This window comes from Ochotona curzoniae, unplaced genomic scaffold, assembly GCF_017591425.1.
Source record: "Ochotona curzoniae isolate NIBS_2020 unplaced genomic scaffold, NIBS_Ocur_1.0 scaffold_1037, whole genome shotgun sequence".
NCBI classification, from domain to species: Eukaryota; Metazoa; Chordata; class Mammalia; order Lagomorpha; family Ochotonidae; genus Ochotona; species Ochotona curzoniae.
In genome coordinates this window covers 22,752,098-22,771,674 of record NW_024467083.1, presented here as the reverse complement: position 1 = coordinate 22,771,674, position 19,577 = coordinate 22,752,098, and the positions used below count along the sequence as shown (strand labels likewise).

Sequence of the window (19,577 nt, the reverse complement as noted above, 5' to 3'; positions counted from 1 at the left end):
AGAATTGAGAATAATATTAAAATTCAAGAAACTAGCATTAAAAAGCTTTATTATGCAACAGGCTTTAAAAAGGAAAATAAGATTAGATGGTAGTTTGAAAAGAAATAGTTCATAGGTTACAAAATCATCACTTTACAATGGTGTTAATCTCATTATCCAGTAGTACCTCTTTAAATTTTTTTTTTTACTATTTTTAATGTTCTATACATAGTAGAGAGGGATGAATGCCTATGTAGACCTCAAATTAAGGTGGAGAGGACCCAGGTATAAAAAAAATGTTGGTGGGGCCTGGCGCCATGGCCTAGAGGCTAAAGTCCTCACCTTGAACGCACCGGGATACCATATGGGCATTGGTTCTAATCCCAGCAGCTCTGCTTCCCATCCAGCTCCCTGCTTGTGGCCTGGGAAAGCAGTCGAGGACGGCCCAAAGCCTTGGGACCCTGCACTCATGTAGGAGACCCAGGAAGAATCTCCTGGATCCTGGCTTCGGATCAATTCAGCTCTGGCTACTGTATTCACTTGGGGAGTGAATCATCAGATGGAAGATCTTCCTCTCTGTCTCTACTCCTCTCTGTTTATTTGACTTTCCGATAAAAATAAAATAAATCATTTTTAAAAGGAGGGAGATCCCAATAAGGGGAAACATATTCTGAGGGAGTTGAGTGGATTTGACAGATCTGTGATTCTGTCAGCTTTGCTGCTCCAGGGTTGAGAAAATTTTTCAAAGTCTATTGGTTGATAATACTTACCTCAGTTCCTCCAGAAACTCACACTTGTGAGTTTGTCTTGGCAAAGCTTGGCCAGGACAGCCATTTGTCCTGCTCTGCTTTCCATCATTTGACAAAGCACTAGATATCCTCTGGTAGCCTAGATGAGCTGGCTACCATGTCTTTTGTCTGCACCATGCATGCTTTTCCACTGCATGGGTATCAAGAACTGAGGAGGCCCAGACCTGACATGTACACTCCACGGTCGAATTACATATCTTGTGAATTTCTGTGTGACCAGGGTTGAGTCCAATGGTCTAGTTGAAGAGTTTTCTATGAAATCTCACATGAGATAACCTCCAACTTGACTCATGTACACCACCCAGTACAGGGTCAGGTTAGGTCCATAACCTGCACCAAAGCATTACCAGTGGATGCAGCTGCTAGTCAGTTCTACCCCAGTCCTACTCTCACACAAACTGACAGGTACTGCAGCATAGTCCAGCCTAGCCTGCCACATCTCTGCTCTCCATGCACACCAGCAGATGCTATTATAGCCTAGTCAGGGCAATCACCAATCATTTACCAACCTGCCCCAGTCCCTGTTTTTGCAGTTGTTGACATGTGCTGTGGTTTAGTCTGATCCATCCCACATCCCACCCAACTTTCACACACCTGGGTGTTGTGGCTTAGCTTAGTCTGCCAAGCCTCTAGACCTGGCCCACATGTATGCGAATGGGTACTGCTATTTTGTCCAGCCTGGTGTGCCCCCAATGGGCTCTCATGCTCACTAGTGGCAGCTGAAGCCTAGTAGGGAAGTGCTCACAGTTCCCCTACCACAGACCAATCCTAGCTCTGGATCATGCGCCTGCCAGGGGGTACTGCAGTCCAGCATGACATAACTTTCACCCAGCACCTGCCAGTGAATGCTGTGGTAAAGCCCAGCTAACCTGCACCTACTCTGTCTTTTATATGCACCAGCCCAGTCCTTCCACAGATCTAGCCCATATGCTGGCCTACAGGTGTTGCAGCCCTGCCCGGCTGGGGCTACCCCCACTCCAAGTTTTTACACTTACTAATGGAAGTAGCAGCTAGCAGGGGAGTCCCTGAAGTTCCTCCACCAGGTCCACTCCCTGCCCTGGGTCTTGTGCATGCTGCTGGATGCTACAGCCTAGGTCTGCCTTGCCTGCCCCCTGTCCCACCTCACAATGGCAGGCAGAGTAGATTAGCCCAGCCTGGCCAGCCTCCAGCCCCAGCCCTCATGTGAACCTGCAGGCATTGTGACCCAGCTTGACCTGGCCTGGCCTGGTCTGGCCTGGCCTACATCCTTTCACGGCTCTCACTCATGTCAGTGGATTCTGCAGACTGGTCCAGCTTGACCTACCCCCAAAGCCAGCTTACTTGTATGTTGATAGATACTGTAGCCCAGACCAATCTAAGCTGCCCACAAGCCTGACTCTTGCGCTCACTTGCAGGAACTATGGCCTAGCACAAGAGTTCCCCCTGTTAGACCCACTCCCAGCCAAGGATCTTAAACGTATGTGCTGGTGAATTCATGGCCCAGCCTGGCATGGCCTACTTCAGTCTCATCACTCACTGGCAGGTACCATGGCCCTGTCTAATCCGCCTGTACCCATTGCAGCTCTTGCTGGTGGGTGCAATAGCCCAGCCCTGCCTAACCAATGCAAGACCTAGCTCTCATGCAGACCGGTGGGAGCTGCAGCCTAACCTAGCCCAGCCTGTACCCACTGTGGCTCTCGTGAGCCCCAGTGGGTGCTGGGGCCTAGCCTAGTCTGGTCCATTCCTGGACCCAGCCCACACAAATGCCAAGGGGTTCTGAAACCATGTTCAGTCCAGTTCCACCTCCTGCTCCAGTTCTTACACTCACCAGTCAGAGCTGCAGCCTAGTAGACAAGTCCCCTAAGTTCCCCCTCCAAGATCCATATTACATATGGGAGCACCTGATTCAAGTCCTATCTTCTCCACTTTTGATCCAGTTACCTGCAGATGTACACACTGGAATGCAGATGATGCATGAACTACTTGGAACCATAATAAGGAACTCAACTGAAACCCAAATTGAGCTCCAGGCTCCTGGCTTCAGCCTGACCCAGCCCCAACTGTTGCAGGCATTTGAGGAGTGAACTAGCAGATGGGAGATCAATTTCTTTCTCTTGCCACCAGGACCAATTCCCCCTCCATTTTTTAATAAAATGAAAGGTTTTATTTAAAAAAATACTACTACATTTTTAAAAATCACTAACAGGAGGCAGGCTGTTAAGATGCCAGTTTGAAAATCTGCATCCCATGTCAATGTGCCTGGATTCAAGTGTCAGTTCTGTTGTGACTCCGCTAATATAAACGATGAAAGGCAACAAAGAGATGGTTCAAATAGTTGGCTTCCTGTCACCCATATAGAAAAGCTGAATTGAGTTCCTACTATAGCCTGGCAATTACTAAAAGCATTTTAGAGGGTGAAATTACCATTGGGAGATCTTAATCTCTTTTTATTTTCAAGTAGATAAGAAACATTAATATTTATATTATAGGACTTTGTTGGTTCAAACAAACATAACAAATGATGAACACCCATTTCAGAAACAACAGCTGAGGACATCTTTGTATCAATCATTGCACTCACCTTAGAAATTCTTTAACATACTCAAATTTTCTTTTAACTCTTACCTCAATGTTATTATTTAGATCCATATAAGCTTGTCTTGTTTCTTCCCGCTCATATTCATCTACAATTTAAAATTTCAAAATTAAATTTTAAAACAACAATCGCCAACTATATAATTCTAAAAATGCCTCAGGAAGACATTAAAATATTTGAAATTCTGTATTAACCAGGATATTGAAATACCTAATTTGGTACTGAGTTTCAAAATAGTGGGCTGGTGGTATGGCTACGTGGGTTAATCCAGTACCTGCAGTGCTAGCATCCCATATAGGCACTGGCTCAAGCCCCAGCTGTTCCACTTCTGATCCAGTTCCCTGCTAGTATGCCTAGGAAAGTAGCAGAAGATTGCCCAAGTGCTTGGGCCTCCTGCAACCCACATAGGAGACACAAAGGAAGCTCTGTACTCCTGGCCATTTTGGAGAATGAACCAGCAGACGCCAAGATGTCTATCTCCTCCTCTCCTACGCTCTTCTTTGTGTAACTCTACTTTTCAAATAAACAAATTAATCTGTTAACTCTTATTTATTTTTCATTTGAAAGTCAGATTTTACAGAGAGAGAAGGAGAGACAGAAAGAGAAAGACATCTTCCATCTACTGGTTCACTCCCTAAGTGGCTACAATGGCTGGAACCAAGTGGATCTACCCCAGGAGCCAAGAGATTCCTCCAGGTCCCCCACATGGTAGTTGGGCCCAAGGCCTTGACCCTTTGCCACTTCCCCAAGCCACAAACAGGAAGCTGGATTGGAAGTGAAGCAGCCAGAATACAAGCCGGCATCCATAGGGATACCAACAACATGGGCAGAGGATTAGCCTGATACACCACTATGCCAGCCCCCAACAAATACACCATTTTTAAAAAACAGTATCAAAATAGGTTAGGGTTCTGTATGGTGTGAAATAAACTTTTAAGTCACTACTGCATCATACCAACAAACTGAACAAAATCAAAAACATGTAACTATTTTTATATTAATAGAAGAAATGAGTTAAGAATAACTGTTACCTAAAAACTGAAGAGACAGGTAAATACAAAGAGAATCACAATCTACTAGTACAAAAATATACAACAGGAAATTTTGTGGAGATCAGAGCCAAGGTAACAAAACTTTAACAATAATTGGCAGACTGCTGTAAACTCAATATGAAAAAAACTGAGAGATTAAAAACTTCAAGGGGATGCCTTGCTATCTGATACCCTCTACCAAAGTATACCTACAAATCCCTCAGTAGTAACTGAGCAGACACTGGCACCTTGCTCTAGAATTCTAGAACTGCAACTGCTGAAACTTTCTAGAGTTGGGAGTATGGGGGGCAGAGGAAGGGAGAAATAGAAAACTTACCCATTTATATCTCACTAAAAAAGACATATGGTCACCCTTGGTTATAACTGCCATGAAAAGGTTACTGTCCTCAATAAAATCTGAGTTATATGCTGTCATACTACTATTAACATACCACACAAAGAAACCATAACAATTTTAATTCCAACCTTAAAGAATTATCAATACATAGAAAAGACTCTTGCTTCTAAGTTAATAAATGAGATGACCAGGACATTAATTATAGCTTTTTTAAAAAGGAAGAAAAAGCAAACAAACAAACAAAAACCTCTTGGGTCCGGTGTGGTACCCCAGCGGCTAAAGTCCTTGCTTTGCATGTATTAGGATCCCATATGGGCGCCGGTTTGTGTCCCAGCGGCTCCACTTCCCATTCAGCTTGCTGCCTGTGGCCTGGGAAAGTAGCAGAAAGTAGCCCAAAGCTCCCCACTTGGGAGGTCTGGAGGAAGTTCCTGGCTACTAGCTTTGGCTTGGCTCAGCTCCAGCCGTTCCAGCCACTTGGGAAGTGAATCAGTGGATGGAAGATCTTTCCATCTCTCCTCCTCTCTGTGTATCTGACTATCCAATAAAAATAAATAAATCTCTACAAGACTCTTACATATATTACTAGCTCTGGCACAAATCCACATAACTTCCAGATTTTCAATGACACAAAGATCTAATATCAGTTTTTAAAAAATGATTTGAACAAACAACATATAATCCCACATCACCAATGCAAAGGAAGCTTACAAAAAGATAAATGTCTGATCCCTAACAAATTTGCTGATTAGATCAATAGCATAACTAGAGAGACTCATCATCAGTAATTATGATATGGACACAGTTTGGTGCCATACTTTCTCAGATTAAAGATATTACTGAAATTATAAGTCAGACCTTTTGGAAGGTCTAAGATTGTATCAGATCACACAGCTCTAGCCATTGCATCCATTTGAGAAATGAACCAGCAGATGAAAGATATTTCCTTCTTTGTCTCCCTCTGTGTCAGTTACCTTCTCTTTCCCTCATTGACTTTCCATTTCCCCCTCTGTGAACCTTTCATATAAAAAATATTTTAACTATCACTAATCAAGCCTTAATTTTAACAATGACAAAATAATTTAGTGATCTAAGTGCTTGTTACTGATATGAATTTTCTACATGAAATCAGTAAAAATGAGGCTCATTTTCTCACAAAAAATAGGCAACTATATCTACTCTACTATGTAATTTCATGTTAATCCTGCTAGTTCACCAATTTCAAGAAAAATGAATGTTATCACTTTAGTACACAATATAATATATAATATATTGTATATTATTTTAGTTGCATCTACTTGCCTGCTTAAAGACTTGAACACAATGTTCACAATATTTAAGGTTTATTTATTTTTATTGGAAAGGCATATTTACAGAGAGGAGACATAGAGAAAAAGATCTTCCTTCTGCTGGTTTCTCAAGTGGCCGCAATGGCCAGAACTGAGCTAAGCCAAAGCCAGGAACCAGGAGTTTCTTTTGGGTCTCCATGTGAGTGCAGGGTCCCAAGGTTTTGGGCCACCTTCTACTGCTTTCCCAGGCCACAATCAGGAAGCTAGACAGGAAGCGGAGCAGCTGGGATATGAACCAGTGTCCATATGGGATCCCGGTGCATGTATGAGGAGGACTTTAACCACTAGGCTACTGCACCAAGCCCAATTGTTCACAATTTTAAAAGACAAAGAGAAAAGATTGACCCAGGGAGACCCAATATTTGAAGGACCAACACTCATGTAATTATTATCAGGTTCACAGAGTAAAGACTGGAAAAATATCCCTTATATTTCTCACGGGGGATAAAGAAAGGAACCATCCTAAAATACACCAAATTATCCACTTTTTATTAAGGCTTATTATTTTTTTTAAGATTACTTATTTTTATTGCAAAGTCAGATATACAGAAAGGAAGATCTTCTGTCCAATGACTCACTCCCCAAGTGGCTGCAACATCTGGAGCTGAGCCAATCCAAAGCAAGGAGCTAGGAGCTCTTCCAAGTCTCCTACATGGGTGCAGGGTCCCAAGGCAGGGAGCAGGATAGGAAGCAGAGCTGCTGGGTTTAGAACTGGTACCCATATGGGATCCAGGCACATTCAAGGTGAGGACTTCAGCTGCTAGGTCATCACACTGGGCCAAAGGGGTTGTTATTTTAAGCAACTTAAACCAAAGAGCAGTCAGCGAAGATTTTACCAGAGCCTATTTGACCTGGGGGGAGGGAAATGATGCAACTCCAGCCTATCCCACTTGAGAGGTGAGAGGATGCTGAAAAGTAACTGTAACACCACAGTTAAGAGACTGCCAAATGTTCAGAAATTAAAAAAAAAAACCATAATGCATACTAAAAAACTATACATGCACAATTTAGTAACATGGAGTAAGAATCAGAACTAGATTAAAATACAGCATTGATGTTGCACTTCACATAAATTTGGGCCTGGGGTGGTAGCCTAGCAGCTAAAGTCCTCGCATTGAAAGCGAGGACTTTATGGGCACCCGTTCTAATCCCAGCAGCCCTGCTTCCCATCCAGCTCCCTGCTTGTGGCCTGGGAGAGCAGTCAAGGACAGCCCAAAATCTTGGAACCCTGCACCTGCCTGGGAGACCTGGAGGAAGTTCCTGGCTCCTGGCTTTGGATCGGCGCAGCACCCGCCATTGCGGCCACTTGGGGAGTGAATCAATGTATGGAAGCTCTTCCTCTCTGTCTCTCCTCCTCTTTGTATATCTGATTTTGCAATAAAAACAAATAAATCTTTTTTAAAAACATAAATTTAAAATTACTGTGAGGGTCACTATGTGATACGGTGGGTTAAAGTCACCAAATTGCAATACCAGCATCTGGTATATGGGCACTGGTTTGTGTCTCAACTGCTCCACTTCTGATCCAACTCCTTCCTAACGGCCTAGGAAAAGCAATAGAAAGTGGCCAAAGTCCTTGGGTCCCTGCACTAATGTCCCTGGTTTCTACATGGTTCAGCCCTGGCTGCTGCAGCCATTCAATGAACCAAGAATAGAGGATTTCTCCACTCTGCCTGTTTCTGTTTCTCTCTCTCCGACTGCCTTTCAAATAACAAATCTTTATTTTTTTTTTACAAAAGAAGTAAAACAATTATGATGATTATGTTAAGGACGAGAAAGTAGACATATAAGAACATACGGGCAATGGAAATAGAGAGATGAAAATTCTCTTAAAATTTTACAGATAAAAACCTCTAGCAAAACTGAAGGACTAACTGGTAGAATAGACATAGCCAAGGAAGAATTTTCTTGAGCTCTAGGACTCAACAGAAGCTTCCAGAATTGAAGGCTAGCTGATGCAAGATAGTTCACTTGCTCACATGCTCTCTTCCTCTTTCTTTCTCCTCTCTCTCTTTCCATCTGTCTTTCAAATAAATATTTAAAACAAAGAATAAAAACAGAGGAAGAGGGAAAGAAGGAGGAGAACAGGAAGGAGTAGAGGGAAGAGGAAGAGAAGAAAGAAAATAAAGGAGACACTGTCATGGCTTAGTTGGGTAAGTCTTCCACCTGTGGCACTGGCATCCCATAGGCGTGTCATTTCATGTCCCACTTCCCATCCAGCTCCCTGCTTATGGCCTAGGAAAGCAGAAGAGGATGACTCAAGGCCTTGGGATCTTGCACCTGTGTGGGATAGCCACAGGAAGCTCCTGGTTCTGGATCCACTCAGCTCCAGCCAATGTGGCCATCTGGAGTGTGAACCTGTTATTCCTCCTTGTTTAACTTGGTTTTTCAAGTAAAAATTCAAAATATATATATATATATATATATCAAAGACGGAGAAAGACAGAAAGGAGGAGAAAGGCAGCTAGAGGGAAAAGGGACAGTCAATGTAGGATAAGCCATTGTATGGGACACTAGCATCTGGCAGGCAGCAGGTGAAGGCACAGGTATTTGGGTCCCGGTCTTCCATGTGGAAGGCCTTGAGAGTTCCTGGTTCCTGGCTTCAGCCCGACCCAACCATGGCTGTTGGAGGCATTTGGGAATATGGACATCTTTCCCTCTCCTCCTCCCTCCCTTGAATTCATTTATTCTCTCTTTTTTTTTCTCACTCTATCAAATAAATAAACCTTTACAAGAATTATTGGAACTTTAAACATTTTATGTATTCACTCATTTAAAAGGCAAAAGAGACAGAAAGAGACAGAATGAGAGAGAATCATCCACTGGTTCACTCCCCAAATACCCATAAGCCAGTTAGGCAGGCTGAAGCCAGGGGCTGGAACTCCATCTGCATCTCCCATGGGGTAATTGGACTCAAGTATTTACACCACCATCTGTCACCTTGTCAGGTACATTCACAGGAAGCTGGGTCAGGAGTAGAAATGCCATGACTGGAACTGGTACTCCAGTATAGGATGCCACTGCTATAAAACCAGGTACTCATTGAACTACAAAGCCAATCCCTAAAAATACATTATAAGAAAAGTTCAGGACCCAGGATGGTGGCCTAGCAGCTAAAGTCCTCACCTTGAACATGCCAGAATTCTATATGGGCACCTGTTCTAATCCTGGCAGCTGTGCTTCCCATCCAGTTCCCTGCCTGTGGCTTAGGAAGGCAGTCGAGGATGGCCCAGAGCATTGGGACCCTATACCCACGTGGGAGACTTGCAGGAGGCTCCTGGCTTTGGATTGGCTCAGCTCTGGCCATTGTGGCTACGTGGGGAGTGAACCATCAGACAGAAGATCTTTCTCTTTATCTCTCCTCCTCTCTGCAAATCAGACTTTCCAATAAATAAAACTTTAAAATAAAAAAGTTGAAAAGGGGAAACTCAAATCTTATTTATAGAGAAGCAAAAATTAGACTAACATCCTACTTCTCAATCCATGCAAGCAAGGGAATGGAATGAAATAGTTAAGAGATTGAGACAAAAAAGAAACAAACATAGATTTCGGTAATCTGTGAAGCTGTTCATCAAAAGTGAAAGAGAGGGGCCCGGTGCGACAGCATAGCGGTTAAAGTCCTCATCTTGATCACACCGGGATCCCATATGCGCACCGGTTCTAATCCAAGCATCCCCTTCTTCCCAACCAGTTCCCTGCCTGTGGCCTAAGAATGTAGTCGAGGACAGCCCAAAGCTTTGGGAACCTGCACTCGCATGGGAGACCAGTAAAAGACTCCTGGTTCATGGTTTTGGATTGGCTCAACTCCAGCCATTGCGGCCACTTTGGGAGTGAACCATCAGACAGAAGATCCTCCTCTCTGCCTCTCCTCCTCTCTATATTCGCCTTTCCAATAAAAAAATAAATAAATCTTTTTTAAAAAAGTGAAACAGAGAATTAGGTACAGCAACTAACATGCCACTTAGGATATCTACATTTCATATCAAAATGTCTCGATTTATTCCCAGTTTCACTTCAAATGCCAGATTCCTGCCAGTAGAGGAGACAGCAAGTGATGGCTTAAGTACTGAGATCCCTGTCATCCACATGGCAGACTCAAACGGAATTCTGGGCTACGGGCTTCAGCCCCATCTGTTCCAGCTATTGCGGACATTTGGGAAGTAAATCAGCAGATTTAAGCTCTATCAATTTGTCTCTCTCTCCATCTCTATATCTCTGCCTTTTGAATTAAAAACAAATCACTTGGCAAATTATTTTGTGGATATCTACAAACTGATTCTGAAATTTAGTGGGGAAGGACAAGCATCTAGCAATTAAGACATCTTACAACACCTGCATCCCATATTAACGTTTCTAGTTTTAAGTCCTGACTCTGCTCCTGATTCCAGTTTCCTTCTGATATGGAACCTGGGAAGCAGCAGACACTTTACCAAAAAAAACATGTAGATAACTGCAGGGGAAAAAAAAATGTTCTTAGAGAGCTGGTGTTATGTCACTCTGGATTTAGATGCCACCAGATTCCTTGCTGGCATCCCATATTAGTCAGTCTGCAATAGCTCTGATTCAGCTCTCTACTAACATACCTGGGAAAACAGTGGAAGATGGCCCAGGTGCTTGGGTCCCTGACACCCATGTGGGAGACCAGGATAAAGTTCCAGAATTCTGGCTTCAGTCTGGTCCAGCACCAGCCATTACAGCCACTTGGAAAGTGAACCCATGAATGGAAGTTCAATACATCACTCTGGCTGTCCCTGTAACTCTTTCAAATAAAATCAATTTTTAAAAAAGAAATGTTCTCCATCATATGTCATCAGGGAAATAGATTAAAACTATTAGATACCATTATATACCTAGCAGAATAGCTAAAAGTCAGAATATCAGCAACACAAGATGCTCATAAGGGTGCAGAGCATGAAAAACTTTCACTTAAGTGGAAATGCAAAATGGTAGTCATTTTGGAAGACAATCAATAATTTCTTACACAGCTAAACTTATTCTTACAAGGTGACCAAGCAGTTACATTCTTTAGTATTTAGTTAAAGCAGTATAAAATTCATCTTCACACAAAAATTTATACATGGATGCCTTTACGGGACTATATCAAAAGTTCAGGGAAAATAAATAGAAAAGATAATATGCATTTTCAAAAAGTCTTCTGAAGGACTTCTGTACCATTCATAATTTTCAAGACTCAGAAGTAACCAAGATGTTCATCAGTAGTTTGATGTGTAAACAGCAGTCCACACAAATACTCCACTATTCAGCTCCAAAAATAAGTAAGCCTTTAAGGAGAACCTTAATAATACTGCTAAGTGCAACAAACCAATCTGAAACAGTTACAAACTGTGTGATTCCAACTGCAACAACATTCTGGAAAGGGCAAAACTCTGGAAGCAAGAAAAAAGATAAAGGACTGGCAGAGATTGAAGGCAAGGATTTGAAATAAAAACGGAGGAACAGTCACAATACAAAGGAGCTTTAGGGCGATTAAACTACTCTGTATTATAAAGGTAGACACAATTTTTCAAACCCATATAATACAAAACACAAAGAACAAAACATAAATACACCGAACTTTAGCTCATGTAGGATATCACAATAAAATTGTTTAAAAGAGTCTTCAAGCCTCCCAACCATCTCATCACTAACTTGTAGAAATAAAAACTAAATACAGGAAAAAAAAAAGCAGCTTTGATTCTCTAGCACAGGGTAGTTTCTATGACAGAGTCAATGTACTATCCTTCCACCCCAAGGAATTCCTCTATTTCGTGTTGCTAAGATGAAATACCTGAGAGTGGGTGTTTTATACAGATCAGAGGTTTATTATTTAGCCCACAGTTTTGGAACTGCAGGGGAGCCTGTGCCAGCATCTGCTCATCTCCAGTGAAGGCCTTCTATCTATCTCTCAACATAGCAAATGTCATTATGGATGTGAGGGTGAGCCAGGTGACAAGAAGTAAAAAAGATAAAAGTGCAAGAATCTCATATTTTTCTAACAACTCATTATTTAAGTAGTTGACTTGCTCCTACAAGAGTAATCTCTTGGGCTCTGTGCAGTAGCCTAGTGGCTAAAGTCCTCACTTCACATGCGCCAGGATCCCATATGGGCACCAGTTCATATCCCAGCTGCTCCACCTCCCTTGCAGCTCCCTGATTGTGGCCTGGGAAAGCAGTAGAGGATGGCCCAAAGCCTTGGGACTTTTATGAGAGACCCAGAAGAAGCTCCTGCCTCCTGATTTTGATTTGGCTCATCTCTGGCAGTTACTCCCACTTGGGGAGTGAATAAACAAATGGAAGATCTTTCTCTCTGTCCTCTCTGTTAATCTCTTTCTAAAAACAAAAAAAAAAAAAATCCAAAACAAAAGAAAAAAAATTATTTAAAAAAGAGAGTAATCTTTTCTAAGAGAGGCACCCATGACCTAATTACCTACCACAAAGTCCTACCCTTTGAAGATTCCACAGCCTTACATCACCAATTGAGAACCACACTTTCAGCACATGAACTTCTAAAATTCTATCAAAAGCACACCACCTCATCTGTGTACTTCTCTCCACTTTCTACATCCAAGCAGAAATCTCACTTTAGAAGTCAAGTAAACAGAATTAATAAAGGAGCTGACAGTAATACAGTGTGTTCTGGAAGACATACATATATTTCCAAAAACCAAAATACTACAGGCAGAAACCAAGAATAAAAACCTAGAAACAGTACATGTTTATTATTATTACAAATAATAATAATAGCTAACATTAAACACTTCATACTAAGAATTCTGTATTTATTAACTATATTATCATAAATGCTAATACGCATTTTATTTAATATTAATAAGAATTACAGAGATTGCATAATTTATCCAAATTATTCAAAGCAGGTAGGAGCTGAAAATCTGAATTTGATCAGAGCCTACTTCTTGAATCCAAGCTATTAAGCAGTAAGACATATCTGATAACATTTTTAACTAAAAAATAGAAACTATCCTGGAAAAGCAGGTAGATAGTACTTCCAAGTAGGCTCTTGCGAAAACAATGCAAAGATAATGTCAAATTAAAGGAAAGGATAAAGACTAATATTTTAATAATAGTCATGTTTCATCAAAATGAAAAAATCTTACTTTATAATTAAACACCAAAATATGCAGCAAATTAAAACAACTGTTCTCTCAAATATATACCACAACCTTTCAGAATTTTTTAAAAGAATTTTCCTATAGGAGAAGTTTGAGACTCCTTTACTGGATATAAATGTTGCACTACTGTTCTTAGGTACTGTTCCTTCAGCAGAGTCCATGATCAGTATTTCCTGTCATGAACATGGCTATGTAATCTATTCTTGGTTTAACCAAGACAGAAAATTAGTTTTAGGATTCACTTTAACTAAAATGAGGATTAACAGTGTAATAGCTTTAGAAATACATCAAAAACATTTCAAAAACATTTTGAGGATTCAAAGACACAAGAATTTAATTGTGTCATATAAAGAAATGGTCTGAGGCACCTAACTTGATCAAATCCAAACTGGTTCCACAAGGTGGATAGGCTCTCCCCTCTCCATTCCAACACTAAAGCAATAAAATCACATACAAAGAGACAGATATTTACATTTCTTTGTCTTTTCTGCAGATCTACCACATGTTTCCTTGAGCAGATTACATAAATTCCTTGTAGCATTATTTCTAAAACAAAGAAAAGAATTACTTAAGTATAACCTGACATCAAAGTAAAATCATATATAAAAGTTATGAAACATGCTATAGTTTCTAAATTGTTCAAAAACTTAAAAAAAATATATTTGGCATAGCAGATATCGAACATAAATGATTACATGAAGGACAGCTGACAGTCCTATTAGCAAAGATTATTTAGTAACTGCATTCCTTTAAAACTAAATATGACAGCTCCTTATCTTAATTTCTACCCAAGTTTTTATCAACAATCTTTCAACAGCTCAGCATACACCTAAGGAAAAAAAAAAAAACAAGAAAATAAAGCTGATATTTCATTTATTATCAAAGAAATATTCTACATGTCTAACCTTCAAGCATAAAATAAGGTAAATTTCAGACTAGGATTTAAAATGTGAAGATTACCTCCAACCTTAGGCTATCTTGTTGAAGTTACTGAAAGATACAACAGCATTATTCTATAGAAATGAATTGTAACATTGGTAAAAACAAGAATTTGAGACTGAGATTGAACCTAATTTGCAAATGCTATACCTAAGGCAACAGTGAAACAGAAAGGCAAATAAAACAAAGGTATTTCAAAAAGTTAATGGAAAAATAAAATCATTTTTGGTGCAAAGAAAAATTCTGAAATCCATGAACAAATTTTTATAATGTGTATTTCCAGAAACTTTTGCAAGATCCCTGGTACACACAAACACTTGTAGACCCAGGATAATCAGACAACCTGTTTTTTCTTTTTTCTTTTTTTTTTTTTTTTTACATCAAATGATGGTTCTTCCAAATGCCTTCCATTTTAAAAAGCGAGAAGTTACTAGTGACCACAGTTAATCAAATATAAAAATGTACAACGGGACAGAATTCTACTTGTAAATTAATATTTTACAAACACACAGAAAGTGCTAAATAAAGTTTTGAAAATTATTTTAACAATTTGGAACCAGAAATAAATTTGGAGAGAATAAATTAAATTTATGACTTACTCTTTTATTAAATCTTTATTTTCTTGAATCTCTTCTTCTAATTTCAGGCTTATTTTTTCATTTTCAAACTAATTCACAAAACACAATTTTACTTGCATTAGTAAAATAAGCTGAAAGTAATCATTAAACAGTATTTCTCTGCTAACACACTACAATGGTCTGTGAAAATTATTTTCTTTATACACAAAATAACATTTTTGGTCACAGCACATGGGCTTCCCACATCACATGGACATGGGGTCTTGCAATCACCAAACTAAAATAAAGTCTGTTTAACCATCTTCAAAGAATATTCAAAAATATTTTAATGCAATATTATCATCTCTAAACATTTTGAAGTAATGTTTTATATTGTCCTAGCCAAATAATATATTTCCTCAACATTTTCTCTCACTTTTCCCAAACATTAAAGTCAGTTTCAGGCACAAGCATCATATTTTAATGCAGTAATACATCAAACAATATTCAGTAAGAATAAAAAAGTAACTATAATAAAATCAAGTCTTTAAATCACTAAATTGCTGTTTCCCAAGTTATTCTGATTAAACTTTATAACATTTATTTAAAAGAGTGACAGAAAGAGATGAAAACAGAGAAATCTTTCATCTGCTACTTCACTCTTTCAACTTTGCCTGCAGCAGCGAGGGTTTGACTAACAGTCAGGAGCCTGGGTCTCTAGTTTGTCTTCCAAGTGGGTGCCAGGGACCCAAGCACCTGGGTAATCACCTGCTGCTTGTATTTATGAACTACATTGAATCTGTTCTCTTTGCATTAATATCACATTAACATGAAAACTGATGAGGAAAAAAAAGATCAATGCTGTTCTGAAAGTATCAGACCATTTCAGAAGAGCTAAATAAATGCTATCTATTTAATATTAAAAAATAATATAATTTGTCCTTCACTCATTCCTAAAGTTGAAATGTAACTAGTATCAGTGAAACTTCAATTACTATTCTAAAAATTCCCATCACAGAAACAAGATTAATCCAGTTTATCCTGAAATATTATTCTATTATTCAGTATTGATAAGATGTATATTTCAAAAGTTGATTGTACCTGTAGTTCCTGAATAGCTTTTCGCTGTGCTTCAATTATTTTTCTATTTTCTTGCAGCTTATTTTCTTTCTGTTTCAGTTCAGATTCTATATTCATTTTCCATTTTTTTATTTTCTCAGCTTCCTTATAGAGTTTTGAATACAGTCTGCTCATTGGCTCTGAATTCTATCAAAAGAGATTTTAAAACACTGTTCAAATACAATTTTTTGAGATTTGGGTTTTTATTTGGGAGGCAGATTTACAAAGAGAAAGACGGAGAAAAGAAAAGGAGGGAGGGAAGGGAAGAGAGAGGGTAAGATGGAAGGAAAGATCTTTTATTTGATGGTTCACTCCCCAAACGGCCTCAACAGTCAGGGCTGGTCTAATCTGAAGCAGCTTCTTTCCAGAGCTCCTGCAGAAGATTTAGGCCATTCTCCATGGGCCTCCCAGAACAAAAGCAGGGAACTGAATCTGAAGTGGAACATCCAGGACTGGACCTGAAGCCTATGTGGGATGCCAGCATTGCAGGTTTTAGCATGCCGAACCACCATGCCAGCAATAAGATCATTTTAATATAACCATTACAGCTATCTCTTGAAAATACCCATACACTAACAGTTGAACTCAGATCTCCACTTATATAGTAGGACACTGAAAGCTTCATCGACTCTTTAGAATTACCAGGGCGCTGTTAGCTATGTAATTACTGGTCACTTGAATAAGTAAAATTAAATGGTTTCAAATGTGCTTAAGAAGTTATGAGGGGCAGAGGTGGCATGTCAAGGATAATCCTCCACAAGTAGCACTGACATCCCAAATACGGGCTCCAGTCCTACTCTCAGTCCCTCCATTTCTGATGGTTTTCTGGGAAACCAGTGGAAGATGGTCAACCCTTGGGCCATTGCACCCACATGCGATACCCAGAAGCAGCTCATGGCTCCTGACTTTAGATTTGCCCAGCTCTAGTCATTTTAGACATTTGGGAAGTAAACCAGTAGCCCTAAGATTTCTGTTTCTCTATAATTCTTTCATGTAAAAACAAATTTTCTAAAAAGAGAAATTTACAAATCCTAATAATAGTCCTGAAACATTTTGATTACATCAACTAAAGTATAAGAGTTTAATAATGTAACAAGAAAAGTAATAGTGAATACAGATAATACTTCTCATCAAGTCTGAGGTTTTATTTGGATTTCCTATTATCCACATTATTTTATAAATGCCATAGTATTTCTTTGCATCATATGGATTTTCAAATGCTGATAGTTCTTTATTATCAGAATATATAAATAAATTATATAATTTTAACTTTTGTGGCACTATACTGACAGCAACAAGCAAGCATGTCTTACAAATTCTTTACGTAATAAGCCAGCTAAACAACTGATTTCATTTATGAATTAAAAGATTACTTTGTAAAATACTGGCTTAAATCACATTTTTATCCATCTCCCTTCCTCATTTTATTCTTGACTTCTATGATTTAAAACTGAAATTCCCCCAAAGAACTAGATGTTTTTACAATCCAAAAAAACAGAGAACTCTAATGTTTCAGCAAATTTTAAAAAAAATCTAAAACATTACCCAAATACTAGTTCTTTTGAAACTTCAAAATAAGGATATACTCAAATAATATACTCCAATTCTTTGAAATTTAATTTAAATGAAAATCTAACCTCAAAATCAGAGTCTTTTAGTCCTTCTGGATAGTGACAACTGTTAGAATTATCAACCTGAAAAATAAATGCTTCTTATTAATGACAGCTTCCAAACAATGTCAATTAAACATACTGAGATCAGCAATCCAACAACTATTAAGAGTTTTTCTTCTTCATTGGCCAAAAAATAAAACATGTTAACTTTTTAATCACCTCTGTTTAGAACATTGCAAATGTATGCCCTGTTTTCTATAGTAGAATGAATTGTCAACATAAGGTAAAAAAAAAAAAAAATTAAAATTAAAATAAAAAATAAAAAAATAAAATGTGTTAAACATTAAAAAAAAAAGAGAGTTTTTCTTCTTCAAATAAGTAACTTGACACCTAAACAAATTCTATTTATATACACCCTGATTAACTGACCTGTTCAAGCAGTGGCAAAAAGTTAACTTTTTGTAAGGCAGGATCTGCAAGATAAAACATAACTGATAATAAATATTCCAACTTTTTATTTTTATATTGAGTACACACCAGCTTTACTGTGAAAGATAGCAATATACTTATGTTTCACTTTCAATATCTATCTAAAACACACAAGCAGTTTTCACTACTTTTTCAATGTCCTACCTGAATCAATGTTTTCCCCATTTTTGGAGAGATTAGTCATCACAAATGGAAAACTAAAATCATCTTCAATACATTTGTTGAAACTCTAGAAAGACAAACAAGTTCTTAAATGTACTTTTCCATAGCATTTTGATATTACTTATACAGATAAGTAATATAGTTTGGCCTAAAGTGTTTAAATTACAGAACCTTTAAAACACATAATAGTGCTTAAAATATCAAACACTTTTTCTTCACAAGTGAATCAAAAAAAATTTTTTTATTGATTACATTGCATTATGTGACACAGTTTTATAGGCACTGGGATTCCCCCCTCCGAATCAAAAATATTTTAAGCAGGTACTTTCACCTATAAAATGAAAACAAACTATAAATTACTCAATATGTGTTTGAGAATATTAGTAATTCTAATTAAAAGTATGGACTACTGCCAGTCTTCAATTTTATTAGGACCTTTCCCTCAAAAGAACCGAGAACTGTCTTAAATGAATAGCATTTAAACACTTTGCTAAAGCCCTAAGAAATTTTTTAAAGCAGCCAAAATTAAATATTTACTGTATCAATCCACTTCCAATATAAAGTACCTAAGAAATTTTAATTATTTCAGAAGAAAAGTTTTCTTTCATCTGAGAAGTTTGGTGCAATTCCTCCTTTTCAATGAGAACTCAACTTTACCCTGTCCACCAGGGTAGTTTTCCTCTTTACCACCAACTTTACCAACTTTACACTGTCCACCAGGAAGCTCAGATGAAAATCTAAAGCAGTCACTGCACACTAATTATTATCCCTATGTAGACAATAGCCAAATAGTTTTAATTTATCTGAGGAGATTTCCTAATTTTCTCCCAATTTACATTTTATTATTGCATTGTATGTCTTTCAAATTACACCAAATCATTTAAGAGAATTAAACTATACAGAAGTCCTATTACGTGTACCTTTATTCAGAGACAGTAATTTTTTTTTAACAAATACTGAGTACACACAATAACATCCATTATTCAAAGCTATGCTATTCAATATTTTTTGGGTAAACAGTACCACATTTACTACTAGGTGGAAGATAAAACATAACTGAAATAAAGAAACATTCTTCTGCTTCGTTTCCCTGAAGGTAAGAACAGTCAGCCCAAGGTCAACGTCACCTTGTAGAAGCTGGAGTCTCCTCCCAAGGTCTGGGGTTTCACTGCCGACACTTGGCTGCTGCTTAGCCTTGGGGGGACAAACAACTTAAAAGGCTTCTGCTTTTCCATTTTGTTCCGCTGTTCCTCGGCACCTATGGAACCAGGAGGAAAGGGGCGTGTTTCACACCGTTCCATTACCATGCAGTTACTTATTTATAAAACGGCGAGAAAAGTGGGTATACCTGAGTGCTTCCAGAAATTTCGGCGACCCCGCCCCCTTAAAATCCCCCCACCCCAGCGGGTGTCGCACTTCATTTGGTCTACCTGGGTGCTTCCAGAAATTTCGGCGACCCCGCCCCCTTAG

The 19,577-nt window shown here is 38.7% G+C and overlaps 1 protein-coding gene across 3 annotated transcripts in view; it reads right to left on the bottom strand.

Moving 5' to 3' along the window:
- The window catches only part of SYCP1 (synaptonemal complex protein 1), an 83,799-nt gene extending 64,341 nt beyond the window's left edge, over nt 1-19,458 (bottom strand). For all 3 annotated transcript variants that reach the window (XM_040998534.1, XM_040998535.1, XM_040998536.1), the window contains exons 1-8: nt 19,235-19,458; nt 18,090-18,174; nt 17,886-17,929; nt 17,481-17,537; nt 15,826-15,990; nt 14,767-14,834; nt 13,701-13,774; nt 3,393-3,451 (exon numbers count right to left, since the gene is read on the bottom strand). In XM_040998534.1, coding sequence (XP_040854468.1) covers nt 3,393-3,451; nt 13,701-13,774; nt 14,767-14,834; nt 15,826-15,990; nt 17,481-17,537; nt 17,886-17,929; nt 18,090-18,174; nt 19,235-19,414 — 732 coding nt within the window. In that variant the 5' untranslated portion in view covers nt 19,415-19,458. The remainder of the gene's footprint in view (nt 1-3,392; nt 3,452-13,700; nt 13,775-14,766; nt 14,835-15,825; nt 15,991-17,480; nt 17,538-17,885; nt 17,930-18,089; nt 18,175-19,234) is intronic.
- Between the last annotated feature and the right edge of the window lie 119 nt (nt 19,459-19,577).